This window comes from Canis aureus, chromosome 1, assembly GCF_053574225.1.
Source record: "Canis aureus isolate CA01 chromosome 1, VMU_Caureus_v.1.0, whole genome shotgun sequence".
Classification (NCBI taxonomy): Eukaryota; Metazoa; Chordata; class Mammalia; order Carnivora; family Canidae; genus Canis; species Canis aureus.
Window position 1 is genome coordinate 119,837,413 of NC_135611.1, and position 14,857 is coordinate 119,852,269.

The 14,857-nt window shown below is 40.7% G+C and overlaps 1 protein-coding gene across 8 annotated transcripts in view; it reads left to right on the forward strand.

The window, feature by feature from the left end:
• The window catches only part of CEP89 (centrosomal protein 89), a 74,683-nt gene that overhangs the window by 49,238 nt on the left and 10,588 nt on the right, over positions 1–14,857 (forward strand). For all 8 annotated transcript variants that reach the window (XM_077855987.1, XM_077856001.1, XM_077855978.1 and 5 more), the window contains 3 exons: positions 9,877–10,044; positions 10,660–10,801; positions 12,139–12,228. In XM_077855987.1, coding sequence (XP_077712113.1) covers positions 9,877–10,044; positions 10,660–10,801; positions 12,139–12,228 — 400 coding nt within the window. The remainder of the gene's footprint in view (positions 1–9,876; positions 10,045–10,659; positions 10,802–12,138; positions 12,229–14,857) is intronic.

Consider the following 14,857-nt stretch of genomic DNA (forward strand, 5'->3'; position numbering starts at 1 on the left):
GTTCCTCCAAGGGAGTTCAGCAACAACAGGACGTTTAACAGGTCACAGGGGACACGCCAGTCACTGGAACGCTAGCTTCCAGGTGCTGGGGAACAAACAACCCCTGATGAGCTAGGATTTCATTCTGGAGAAAATGCCTTTCAGGAATAAAGTCAAAAGAAGGGTATTTTCAAACCCAAACTGAGCATCACCACCAGCAGACCTACGTTAAAGGCAATTCTAAAAGTGGATATACATCGGGAGGAGAAACATAATTCAGTGTTGGATGTGCGAGAGAGAAACTAGAGTAAGAAGGACACATAAAGATGTCAATAAACGTAAATGAACATTGATTCCATAAAGCCATAATAATATCTTTTGGGATTGAAAAATACATAGAATTCAAATGCACATCAATAATAGTATATAATCAGGAAAGGGGGTCAATGGTGTTTGTCTCCTGAAGTCTTTATATCACTCCAGAGAGGAGAAAGGTGTTGGTTCACTTTATTTTTATTTATTTATTTATTTATTTATTTATTTATTTATTTATTTATTTATTTATTTTATGATAGTCACACACACAGAGAGAGAGAGAGAGGCAGAGACATAGGCAGAGGGAGAAGCAGGCTCCATGCACTGGGAGCCCAATGTGGGGTTCAATCCTGGGTCTCCAAGATTGCGCCCTGGGCCAAAGGCAGGCGCCAAACCGCTGCGCCACCCAGGGATCCCTGGTTCACTTTATAGTTTGAAAATACGCTTGGGATCCCTGGGTGGCGCAGCGGTTTGGCACCTGCCTTTGGCCCAGGGCACGATCCTGGAGACCCGGGATCGAATCCCACGTCGGGCTCCCGGTGCATGGAGCCTGCTTCTCCCTCTGCCTGTGTCTCTGCCTCTCTCTCTCTCTCTGTGACTATCATAAATAAATAAAAATTAAAAAAAAATTTAAAAGAAAAAAAAGAAAATACGCTTGATGAAATTTGTGGAATGTCCGTAACTTCTAAAGTAGTATAGGGAAAGAATGATTAAAAAAAAAAAAAAAATCAGTCCAAATGAGGGCAAAAGGGAAAGCTAGGACAAGTGGTAAAATAGAAAATGTAAAATGAAAAGATTGAAAGACAAATATATCAGGAGTAGCTAACACTAAAGAGGCTAAATGTTAAATTAACGTTTGTTAAGTAGAGCCCTGAGTGTTGGATGGTGAGCACAGTAAGACCACAAGGGAAGGTGAAATAGCGGTTTATAACCCACAGGTACCTGGAGGGACCACGGGTCTAGGAGTGGTGTGCTGTGGGGTTTTTGGGTGAAGGCCAGATTGGTCAATGCAAACCAAAACGAGCAGGGGTTTAGTAAGCTTCAGGGGCTCTCACCTATGGGCCAGGGAGGGGAAGGCCCTAGGAGGTGGAGAAGATGCTCATCACAGGGAGGAATCAGACCAGGAATTTACATTTACCTGTGACTCTGGGCTGTGACCCAAGGCCTGTGCCCTGGGAGAGGCAAGGCTCCTGCCAGCCGCACTCAATGGGTTCCAAGGCAGAGATGCTCTGCAGTGGTGTAGCTAAACTCTAACAGCCGCTGTGTATTGCCTTTAAGCTTCACATCTCCATCAGAAAGACACAGAAAGGTCCAAAGTGAAAGGGCAGAAAAAGCTATTCTACTCAAATACTAACTAAAAGAGAGGTGGTAAGTTACATTAATATCTGGCAAGACAGATGACAAGGTCAAAAAACAAACACTACTTAGCAACGAGAATTGGTTGATAGAAGAGGCTCAGTCCACCACGTAGATGTTTAAATTTGTGCGCGCCAGAAATAAAAGAAGTTCCTGCCAATAAATTTGAAAATTCAGGCGAAATAGTGACATTCCTAGAAAAACATAACTTCCCAAAACTGACTCAAAAAGAATCCCTGAATACTTTAGTCACTGAAGAACCCGAATCCAAAGATCTTTCCTTGAAGAAAATTGTACACCCAGATAGCTTGACCAGAGTGTTCTAAAAATACTCTAGGAGGAAATAATTCCAGTCTTATAAAGTCTTCTGAAGAACAGAAAAGGAATTAATACTACCTAATTTATTTTATGAGATCAATGTCTTCTTCATATCAAAGCCTAACAATTATAAGAAAGGAAAATTAATTTTCATTTTTTCACTCATGAATCTAGATGTAAAAACTCTTTAAAAAAAAAAAAGATTTTATTTATCTGAGAAAGAAAGAGAGCATAAGCTGGAGAGGGACAGAGGGAGAAGCACACTCCCCACTGAGCAGGGAACCCAGTATGGGCCTCCACCCCAGGACTATGGGATCATGACCTAAGCTGAAGGCAGATGCTTAACCAACTGAGCCACCCAGGTGCCCCTAGATGTAAAAATTCTTAAAGAAAGTATTAGGAATAGATGTAAACTTTAAAATGGTTCTATTAAATGAAACTGCAATAAATGCCACTCTTAGTGGTGAAATGTTGCGAGCTTTCCTGTTGAGACTGGTGGCAATGGGAGGATGCCCGCCCTCTGACACCATTTCTGAGCAACATTAACAACATTGGTTACCAAGTGATAACTAGTGCACATGGCAAGAAAAAAGCAAAATTAGGTTTGGAAATAAATAATACTGTCATTTTTCACAGATACAAATCCATATGTAGGAAACAAATCTACAAATAAATCATTAGGAATAGTAAGGGACTTTAGCAAAGTTGGTAGAAACAAAATCAATTTATAACAAGGAATTGTATTTCATTGGAGGAACAGCGATGTAGAAAGTGGTATTTGAGAGCAGCAGAGGAAAGAGGGGGAGAAGGAACTATTTAGGAAGCCTCACAGATGCAAAGGAATGGAAAGATTTATAGTATTTCTACCAGAAAAATGATAAAGCTTTAGATGATTTCACTGGGTTAAAAAAAAATTACAGGTTGGAATTTAAGAAACAAAGCAGATGAACACAGGGGAGGGGAAGGAAAAATAAAACAAGATGCAAACGGAGAGGGAGGCAAACCATAAGAGACTCTTAACTCTAGGAAACATGGAGGGTTGCTGGGGCGGGGGAGCGGGGAGAGGGCCACTGGGTGATGGGCATTAAGGAGGCACGTGATGTAATGAGCACTGGGTGTTATATACAATTGATGAATCACCAAACGCTACCTCTGAAACTAGTAATACACTATATAGCAACTAAATGGAATTTAAATAAAAGAAAAAAAATTACAAGTTGACAGATTTTTGGTTTGGGAATTTGTTTCCTCATTCAGTGTGAAGATGTTCTCCGTAGCCTTCTGGTGTGCATCGTGCCTGATGAAAATCTGCTGTTGTTACTATGATCTTTGTTCCTCTGAACATGATGTATCTTTTCTCTCAGGCTTCTTTTAGTAATTTTCCTTTATCACTGGCTTTCAGCAGTTTAATCAAGATATCCTCTGGTGTGGTTTCTTTGTGTTTATTCCGCTTGAGTTTGAATGAACTTGGAAATAATTTAGCTGTTATTTCTTCAATATTCTTTTCTATTTTTTCCTTCTCTCATCTCTCCTGGGACCACTTGATATTGCCCTATGAATCATTTCCCCCCCTACTCTTCTTCCTCTCTGCTTCAGTGGGATACTATCTATTGATAGGTCTTCTAGTTCTCTCATCTTTCCTTCTGCAGTGTCCAGTCTGTATTTTTATTCCCATTCAGTGTATGGTTTGCCACTTGTATTGTGTTTTTTCCATCCCTGAAAAGTCCATTTGAGTCATTTTTATATTTTCCATTTCTCTCCTCATCATGCTTTTTCTCTGCTTTCTTAAACACACAGAGCATCTTTACAGTAGTTGCTTAAGAATCTCTGTTGGCCAATGCCATCATCTCTCTCACCTCTGGTTCTATTGATTTTTTCCCTCTTGATCACGGACCATATTTTATTGCTTATTCCCAGGCTTGATTGGTTGCTGGATATTGTAGTTTATGTTGTTGGATGCTAGATTTAGTGCATTACTTTAAGTAGTGTGAGATTTTGTTCTGGTGCACACTTACGTTACTAGACAGTAGTAGTTGGATTTTTCAAAGTTTGCTTTTCTTTTCTCTTCTCTTCTTTTTTCTCTTCTTTTCTTTTCTTTCCTTTCCTTTTCTTTTCTTTTTTCTTTTCTCTTCTCTTCTCCTCTTCTCTTCTCTTCTCTTCTTTCTTTTCTTTTCTTTTCTTTCTTTTCTTTTCTTTTCTCCTTTCCTTTCCTTTCCTTTCCTTTCCTTTCCTTTCCTTTCCTTTCCTTTCCTTTCTCTTTTCTTTTCTTTTCTTTTCTTTTCTTTTCTTTTCTTTTCTTTTCTTTTCTTTTCTTTTTTCTTTTTTCTTTTCTTTTTTCTTTTCAAATAGGCTTTAGGCCTGACTTGGGGCTTGAGCTCACAGCCCTGAGATCAAGAGTCGCACACTCTACCAACTGAGCCAGGCAGGTGCCCCTCAAAGTTTGCTTTTCTTAGGGTAGGCCCAAAGCAGCCTTTAGTCCAAGGCTACTGTGGCCCCACCACCAAGGCAGTGATACCCTTTGGAGGGTTGTCTCCGATGCTCCTTCTATTATAAGGTCCTTCCACTCTGGCTGGTAGGCTCCTGTACTACTCCAGTTCTTGATGAATATCAAGGACTGTTCTGCTCCCTGTTTCTAATGGTTGATTCCTTGGCCTTGGGTAGTTTCCTCTCATTCATGTACAGATCAGTAGTCCTCAGCCAAACACTGGTGGTGACTGCCCACCCCACCAAGGGTCTCCAGAGCCCTTTGTCCCACAGTTTCTACCTATGTTGGCCTTTCTGATCTCTGATTCCTCAATGCAGCAGGTCCACTGGGTTCAGTACTACAGCCTGCCAGTAAGCTGGAGCATTTGTAATGCTCACCTTGTTATTTCCTTCCTTAGGGATCACAGTCCTGGGTTTGTGCATTATCTAAAGTCTGAAAACTGTTGTTTCATATGTTTTGCCTGGTTTTTCTAGCTGGAGGGTAAATCTAGTCTCTATAACTGTGTCTTGGCTGGAAACAGAAGTCTTTGTATGTTTAACATTCTTCCTTAGCCATTTATAGTTATCATTAATCCAGTCCAGCGTATCCAATAAAATAATACTTAATTTTCAATGACAGAAATGAGTTCTGGATTCTACAGGGTTTTGAGTTAAGTTGACAAACTAACCTGAAAATCATACATTGTTATGTATTCCTGCTGCACATAACAAGTGCACAGCTACCATGACACCCTCTCTGCACATTTGACAACATCCAAACTGCTGTTCAAGAAAATAGGGGACGCCTGGGTGGCTCAGCGATTGAGCATCTGCCTTTGGCTCAGGTCATGATCCCAGGGTCCTGGGATCAAGTCCCACATCGGGCGCCCTGCATGGAGCCTGCTTCTCCCTCTGCCTATGTCTCTGCCTCTCTCTGTGTCTCTCATGAATAAATGAAATCTTTAAAAAAAGAAAGAAAAGAAAACATATTCACTCATTTCATACTGCACAGGTGTCACAGGAACATGAGATTCTATAAAAGTTTTGAAACCATTCTCTTTCATTTCTGTACTAATCTTGTGGAAGTAACAAATAGCTGGAGACTAACACCCATCTGAAGATCACATTTTGAATAGCAGTCCCGCAGAGAATACTGCAGGGATGTATACGGAATACAGTCCAAATGGCTGTTGGCAAGAAAATGGGCGCGTAGAACTTGGCTGAGTGATACAACTAAATATTCTACAGCCACACAAAAAGATAGGTGAGTCTTGGAGGCATACGGCGCTGAAATACATACGGTCCTTTAATGCACCTCTTACGCATCTTGGTTCTCTGTACGTGTGGGTCCCGTTTTTGCAAACTAAACTGAATTGTAGCAATGCATGGATAGGTGATAACACTATAAAGATAATTTTTTAAAAGATTTTATTTATTCATAAGAGACACAGAGAGAGACAGACACATAGGCAGAGGGAGAAGCAGGCTCCCTGTGGAGAACCCGATGTGGGAGTTGATCCCAGGACCCCGGGATCACCCCTGAGCCGAAGGCAGACACTCAACCTATGAGCCACACAGGCATCCCCACTATAAAAATAATTAAGGACAGTTTTATGATTGGGGCAGGACCTATGGGAATATCTGGGGTCCTGGAAATGTTCTGTGTTTTTTACATTACTATTGAATCATAGTACAGTTACCACTTCTCTTTTTGAGAATAGCCATTCTAACAGGCGTCAGGTCTCATGGTGGCTTTGATTTACCTTTCCCTGATGATGAGTGATGTTGAACATCTTTCCTTGTGTCTGTTTGCCGTCTGGATGGCTTCTTTGGAGAAATGTCTGTTCAGGCCCTCTGCCCATTTTTTAATAAGCTAGTGTTTTTAGTGTTGAATTGTGGAAGTTCTTTGTATATTTTGGGTATTATTCCCTGATCAGGTATACCACCTACAAATATCTTCCCCCCATTCAGTTTCCTTTGCTGTGCAGTAGTTTATTTTTGCTTTTGTTTCCCTCACCTAAGGAGGCAGATCCATAAATAAGTTGCGAAGGCTGATGTCAAAGGTATTACTGTCCATGCGCTCTTCTAGGAGTGCTGTTTCAGGTCTCGCATTTAGGTCTTTAATCTATTTTGAGTTAGTTTTTTGTGTACGGTATAAGAAAGTGGTCAGGTTTCACTCTTTTGCATGTAGCATGTCCAGTTTTCCCAGACCATTTATTGAAGACTGTCTTTTTCCCCCATTGGATATTCTTGCATCCTTTGTCATAGATTAATTAAGCATAGGTTAATTTTTCTATCCTGTTCCATTGATCTGTGTGCCTGTTTCTATGCCAGCACCATACTCTTTTGGTAACTACAGCTTTGTAGTACTATCTTGAAATCTGGGCTTGTGATTCTTCCAGCTTTATCATGATTGCTTTGGCTATGGGTCTTTGTGTTTCCATACAAATATTAGGATTATTTGTTCTAGTTCTGTGAAAAATGCTGTTGGTATTTTGATAAGGATTGCATTAAGTCTAGATTGCTGTGGGTAATATGGACATTTTTGCAATATTAACTCTTCCAATCCGTGAGCATGATATGTATTTCCATTTTTTGTGTGTGTTGTTTTCGGTTTCTTTCATCAATGTCTCATAGTTTTCAGAATATAGGCGTTTCACTCCTTGATTAAATTTATTCCTAAGTATTTTATTATTTTGGTACAATTGTAAATGAGATTTTTTTTTTTAAATGTTCTGTTTCTTCACCTATATGGTAATTATATGAGGGTTCCTCATAATTAGTTGATAAAATATGCAATTATCTTTTATATACTTTTCTATACTTATATTTCACAATTTAAATTTTTTTAAATCATGTTTTTTTTACCAGGAGAACTAAAATCAGAAGTGATCAGTATATATTTTCTCTAGGGAACCCAAAAGGTGGAATAGGAAACATTTTTTTTTTAAAAATTATTTTTAAGATTTTATTTATTTATTCATGACAGAGAGAGAAGCAGAGACACAGGAAGAGGGAAAAGGAGGCTCCATGCAGGTAGCCTGATGCAGTTCTCGATCCTGGGACTTCAGAATCACGCCCTGAGCCAAAGGCAGACGCTCAACCACTGAGCCACCCAGATAGCTCAAAAGAAATTTTTTTTTTTTAAAGCAACTTTTTTTGAGGCACCAGCCTGGCCCAGTCAATGGAGCATGCGACTCTTAATCTCTGGGTTGTGAGTTTGAGCCCCACGCTGGGTGTAGAAATTACTTAAAAATAGAAATCTTTAATAAAAAATAAATGCATAAATAAATAAAGCAACTATTTCTCCTACCACCTATTAACTTTCTTTTTAACAAATTGTTTTTACCTTTTTATTTGTTTTGTTTAAGAAATATATTGTTAGAGGGATCCCTTGGTGGCTCAGCAGCTTAGCACCTGCCTTTGGCCCAAGGCGTGATCCTGGAGACCTGGGATCGAGTCCCACGTCGGGCTCCCTGCGTGGAGCCTGCTTCTCCCTCTGCCTGTGTCTCTGCCTCTCTATCTCTATCTCTCATGAATAAATAAAATCTTAAAAAAAAAGAAATATATTGTTAGAAATACAACTGAAGGGGCACCTGAGTGGCTCAGTTAGTTAAGCATCTGTCTTCGGCTCAGGTCATAATCCTAGGATCCTGGGTCCTGGGTCCTGGGATCCAGCCCTCATCAGGCTCCCTGCTTCTCCCTCTCCCCGACCTGTGCTCTCTCTCTGGCTTGTTCAAGTAAATAAAATGTTGGGGAGAAAGAAAACTGAAGTCCTTTTTAAGCACTCTCCTTAGTCCAATATCTATCCCTGGCTTTCTGAAAGGAGCATTACCATAAACTTGGAATTACATTTCCAATCTGTTTTTTTATTTCTATACACGTTTCCATAAATGACACATGGTAATTTATTTTGATGTGTCTTAAGTTTATATGAATGAATTCATGCTTTTAGTATCTTGACTTTTTACACTCAATTTTTCAAACATCTCTCCATGTTGAAATAGCTATTAGAGTTTATTCTTTTTTTAATTTTTTTTTTATTTTTTAGAGTTTATTCTTCTAGCTTCTACCTGGTAGTGTTCCATCATATGAAATGCTACATTTTCCTTAACCTCTTAATGGAAGTTTATATTGTGACTAAGTTTGCTCCCTTAAGCAGTGCCACAGTAAGATTTCGTGTATGTGTCGTCAGAGTTTCTCTATGTACATATTTTAAAGATGGCGTTGTTGGGCCACAGGGTAAGTACATTTTATAGATCTTGGCGTATTGCTCTCTAAGGTGGCCGTGCTGACCCACCAGTACTTTCCTAACATCCTCTATAGCCCCTAGTTGCTTTGCACTGTGAACTTTTCTTTACTGATTGATTTGGTACTGGGTGAGTACATTACTTTTGCAAAAGGACTTTTTTTTTTTTTTTTTTTTGGCAAAAGGACTTTTAAAGAAAGTTCTAGAATCAAAACAAAAGATAGTGAGGAAAGAAGATGAATTAAAATAACCTCAGTTTCACAGTTTTTTATCTAGGTATGTCCTCCACTCTTTGACGAATTAACTCTAGTAAGCTAGAAAGTAATAGAAACTCTGGAAAACTCCTGCCTGGGTGTTCAGGGAGCCAACCCAGGCTGAAGTCCCTGGAATTGCCTGAGGAGTGAGGTAGACCCAAACACATGCAACTTACTGCCCATTTGCCTGCAGGCAAGCCCCCGTGGCACCCAGAGAGACCCCCCCACCTCAGAACTGGGCAGCCTCTGTGAGCACGGCTCAGTCCTGGCTATTACATGAGAACTGACCAAGAGAACCAGTGAAGAAATAACTCTTTTCTCGAGTATCATTTTGCCAGAACTGTACACTGAAAGTGTATGCCCTCCTTGTTCTTTGGTTGTTTTATCATAAAAGTATAAAATTACCTTAGTATGACATAAAATTTGTTGTAGCATCAGGATTGGGGGAAGCAGTTATAACTGTGTAAAAAATTAAGCGATCTTAAATTATTTCTTTAAGGAATATAGGATACAAATAAGTATATCTATCCAAAGACACAATTATGGGCAAGAAAAGGGGTTACATTGGGGGCACCTGGGTGGCTCAGTGGTTGAGCATCTGCCTTTGGCTCAGGGCATGATCCCAGGGGTCCTGATATCGAATCCCGCATCAGGCTCCCCGCAAGGAGCCTGCTTCTCCCTCTGTGTCTCTGCGTCTCTCTGTGTGTCTCTCATGAATAAATAAATACAATCTTAAAAGAAAAAAAAGGGGGTTAAATCATTACCCCACCAGGCCCTTCGGGAGGGGATGGGCAGCGTTTCCACACCCCCGTGGACTCATGTGGACCTTCCACGGATCCCCGTGGGCTGGTGGGCTGGGCTGCCCCTCACTTGCCTGGCAGGGGCCACCTCATGTTCGCTTCAGGGTGCCAGATACAAGCCTGTGATGTTTTTGTCCACCAGCCGGTTGCAGAAGGAAGAGGAGAAAGGAGGTGCCGAGATGGAAGAGTTGATGGGAAAGTTGGCACTCCTGCAAGTGCAGAAACAGAGTCTGCTCTTAGAGAAGAACAATCTGGCAGCTAAAAATCAAGCACTGGAAGCTGAACTCAACAGGGCACAGAAAATAAATAGGTTTTTATCTATTTTTTTCTTAAGCTGGTTTGTTTTTTAGATTTTTTTTTTAATATTAAAAAGACAAATATTCTGTTTTATTTTTCTTTTCTTTTTCTAATATTGGATATAAAATGGAAAAGGATCATTGAGATTACTGGGTATCAAAAGAAAAGTACAGTAAAGGCTTTTCTGTTGACCAGCTTTAGCCGACATTTTTCAATTCTATAGTTCAACTATAGTTGATAGTCATAATGATGACCCTATGATGCTGAAAGTACTGGAAGTTCTTTCCTATGCATTTCCCAAAAGTCAGCTTTGGGTTAACTTGATTCCTTTTTCAAAAGCATTTTTTAGAACATGAGCCAGAAAAATTAATGGAGTAATACATAAGTAGCCTATTAATTGTGTTAAGCATTTTGTGATTTCCTGTTGACTTGGAGTCAATAATTATGCTTCACTTAAAATTAAACTCATTTACCTCTTCTCACCCTGACACTTAGTAGAAGATTTAGGTTGCCAAAGAATATGTTTAAATGCTAACGTACTTGCTATTTTTATGATGCAGATATTCACTATGTCCTTGCCATTCAAGCTAATGAGTTTTTTATTCCACCATTTTGGGGAACTCTCTAGGAGATCTCAAAAGAAAATTGATGTCCTCAAAAAGCAGGTGGAAAAAGCCATGGAGAGCGAAATGTCTGCTAACCAGTACCTGGCAAATCTTGTTGGCCTGGCAGAGAATATAACCCAGGAACGCAACAATCTCATGTGTTTGGTAAGCTCCCTCAGTTTCTTCAGGTACGCTGAACGTCAATATGCAAACGTAATTTTAAGAGCATTTTCTTGGGGTGCCTGGTGGTTCAGTCGGTTGAGCATCCAACTCTTGATTTCAGCTCAGGTTATGATCTCAGGGTTGTGAGATCAGGCCCCGCCTCAGGCCCCAAGTTCAGTGCGGAGCCTGCTGGAGATTGTTTCTCTCCGTCTGCCCTTCCCACCTACCCTAAAATAAATCTTTTTTTTTTTTTAAGAGTGTTTTCTTTACAAAACTACTCATAAAAAGCTTCCTCTTTTTAAATTTTAACTGCACATTTTCAGATTCTCCAAATTTTAGCCCATCCTTCCCATGTGTGGGCCCAGGATGGAAATATAAGTGCAAGCCATATAGTATTTGTCCAAATGCTTAGAAGTTACTAAGTCAATAATACATAAATGAAGTGTGTTCTTTCCTCCTGCCTTGATCTATGTTATTATGGCCTGAAAGCCAGGCTCGGATTCAGAATCCTTAGACCCACATAGACATTGGGGAGCTGCGTTCATTCCCCTCTACCTCTTTCCGCCACAAGAAACCTCTGTGTACATACAGACACTGCTGTCCCCTTGACCCTGCAAGCTCCTTGCACCTGTGAGCCCCAGGGTCAGCCCCTCTAGCTGAGGTCCGGGGGTGGTACTAGCTGCCTCTGCCCTGTCCTGGGACCGTGGCCCCAGCATCCCAACCTTACCCTGTCCTGGTCTCCTAGGCCTTAATTTATTGAAAGTGGCATCTAATTTCTAATCCCATCTTTAGGATGGGTTTTCTGTGTGACTTGTGGCAAGTTATTTAACTTCCTGTGTCATATTTTTCCTTTCTGAAGGAAATCAAATGAGATCAGATGCCTTAGAAGGAATGCTCACCCTCGCTTTTTTTTATTTTAGCATTTGAAATAATTTGCAGTGTATAGCAATTCCCAGGTGGATGTTACTGTTAAATCATTGAGCTTCAAATGACATTCCTCTTGGATGTGATGCCGTCACATTTGGTTTGGTGAATGGCATGGTGCATTCACATTATCTTTAACTTTGTAATTATTCAAATAGTCAAGCTGAAAATTGATTTGCATCTGGGCACTTATTCCTTGAATACGATTAGAGAGGTGTGCTGGAAGCCCTTATAACACATCCCCCTTGTTTGGGGGGGTCTCGATCTTCTATTGGCGCCCAGGAAGGGCACCCAGCCTGCTATTCTGGGTTCTTGCCCCTCCTCAGCCGTTGGCACAGGCTCTGCCCACAGCCCTCACGCAGGGAGTGGGGGGCAGGCGGGGTGCCCATTATTTTTCTTTTCATTTTTCTCCTTAGGCTAAATGTCTAGAAAGTGAGAAGCATGGAGTTCTCAACAAAATCATAGAAGGCAATATTCGCTTGGGAAGGTTAAAGGAAAAAGTCAAGGTAAGTGGCCATTAGCCTCAGTGGTTCCATTTTCAAATGGAAACAATGGCTTACTGGGGTCAGATTTCCATGTTTAAGAAAATGATTCATTTTGCATGTATGCATCACTAATCATTCACAGGGTTAAGCAGTATTGCTTATGGCACCAACCCCCTCATTAAATAAACCAGTTTATCTACACAATAAGATACCATACAGCTGTTTAAAAAAAAGAAAAGGGGCTACGGAAAAATCTCCAGGCTCTACCCTGAGTTTAATGTTCAGGCTTTATGCTCAAGCCCAGCATCAGTTGGTTTGGTTAGAGAACGGAGTTGACCCTCACCTCTCTAGCTTTATCCTAATTGCTCCCCCCCCCATTCCCCCCAGTTTCTCTGCCCAAGAAAACCACTGTCATGGTATCAGCTCTCTTCCCTTAGGCCATCTCCCTTACCTGACCACCTCCCATCCCTCTGAAATGTGTGTTCCGACTGCCAGCCTCTGCATCTGCATCCACAGCCTTACCAGCCAAATGGACTCCTCAGAAGCAGGAGCAGGGGTGCAGGCAGGCTAGGGCCTGGGGGGAAGGCAGGGAACCTATGGGTTTTGAAGGGGAAGGTCTATGAGTGCATGTAGCTGTAGCGTGGGGAATAAGACTTGGGACCTCTGTCGGAGATGATTAAAAAAGGGCCTAACAAAAAAATTAAAAATTAAATAAATGAATGAATGAATGAATGAATGAATGAATAAAAATAAAAAAGGGCCTAACATGTGGAGAAATAGATTGATGACATTTACTATGTTGGAAAATTACCAACAAATGAAGCATTGGCTAGCTCTGTGTAAACAAGTGTGGTTACTGAGTGAACAGCGTGTGTATGTATATACGTACATATGTATGTAAATATATGTCACAACTTTGTTTTGTTTTAGGGAATATGCGTCCTCAATTATTTAATTTTTAAACGTTAAACAAAATTTAACATATAGTTGCTCAGATCCAAGCATATGCCCACCCTAAGGCAAAGAATAGACTACCCCCCCGCCCCGTGTTTCATGAATATTGCTTAAATAACACAAATGTCAAGTTTTTGGAAGCCACATTGCCTGTACATCTTGATTTTCAAGTGGTACAGACAGAGATGCTACCTGAGGGGCTTTCTGGTTCCCAGTAGGGTCTGCCCCATGCAACATCCCTGAGCTGTCCTGATCTGGATTCTGGGCCTTCCCCAGGGAAGATCACCTGCATCTACCCAAATTCAGAGAAGACTAGCTCACCGCCAGCACATCACTGTTTTCGTTTATTTTGGTCAGTGGCCTTTGTGGTGAGGGGTGATCCCACCACAGGTCCAGGGAAGTCATTCCTTCTGTGGGTCAGAGCAGCTCCACTCCTGTTCCCAAATGTGGGCTTTTAGGCATGATGCCATTGAAGAAAGGGTTGCTTTGCTAAAGGAGAATTGAAAATGCTGCATGAGTCTTCTGCCCAGAACTCAGGGCAACTTATCCTGTGGCTTTAGGTGGTAGGAATGGTTTGATTTAACCCGATAGCTTTCAGATTTGTGTTGACTTCTAAAATGTCATCAGGGATTCCTAATAGACATCATCGTTTTCTGGGAATTTTATTTCTGACACTGTTTTAAAGTAAGAGAGGATATGCTAAGTTTTATCTTCAAAGTAGGCTTAGTTGTTACAATCTAACTACTAGGCAGGATAAAGAAAAAGAAATCCCTATCTAGACACACCTTAGTGAGACTGCACAACACCAAAGGCAAAGATAAAATCTTTTAAAGTGGCCAGATGGTGCAAATGTGTTTTTTACCCATTTTGTACCTTCAAGGTGAAAAATTAAGAAGTTTGACAATACAGAGCATTTGGCAGTGACATGAAGCAGTGGGAACTTTTCTGTGTAGCTGCTGCGGCTGGAAAGGAGTTTAAACCATTAGTAGAGTAGAACATTCACACAGCTCACAACCCAGCCATCCCTCCCTTATCCTTTCCAGACAAGAAAACTCACAGATGTGCACCAGAAATCATGTAAAGAAATGGTCGAATCGGGGACGCCTGGGTGGCTCAGTGGTTGAGCACCTGCTCCTGGCTCAGGGTGTGATCCTTGGTCTTGGGATCGAGTCCCACATCAGGCTCCCTGCCTGGAGCCTGCCTCTCCCTCTGCCTTTCTCTCTCTGTGTCTTTTATGAGTAAATAAAATCAAAGAAAGAGAGAGAGAGAGAGAGGGAGAAAGAGAAAGAAAGAAAGAAAGAAAGAAAGAAAGAAAGAAAGAAAGAAAGAAAGAAAGAAAGAAAGAAAGAAAGAAAGAAAGAAAGAGAAAGAAAGAAAGAAAGAAAGAAAGAAAGAAAGAAAAGAAAGAAAAAGAAAGAAAGAAAGAAAGAAAGAAAGAAAGAAAGAAAGAAAGAAAGAAAGAAAGAGAAAGGAAGGGAAGGGAAGGGAAGGGAAAGGAAGGAGAAGAAAGAAAGAAAAGAAAGAAAAGAAAAGAAAAGAAAGAAAAGAAAAGAAAAGAAGAAAAGAAAAGAAAAAGAAAAGAAAAGAGAAGATCGAATCAGCATTATTGTCCCAAACAAAACGACCCCGTATCCATCAGCAGTGGAACAGATAAATTGTGATGCATCCAGAAGGAATACCTAATAGCAATGAAAAT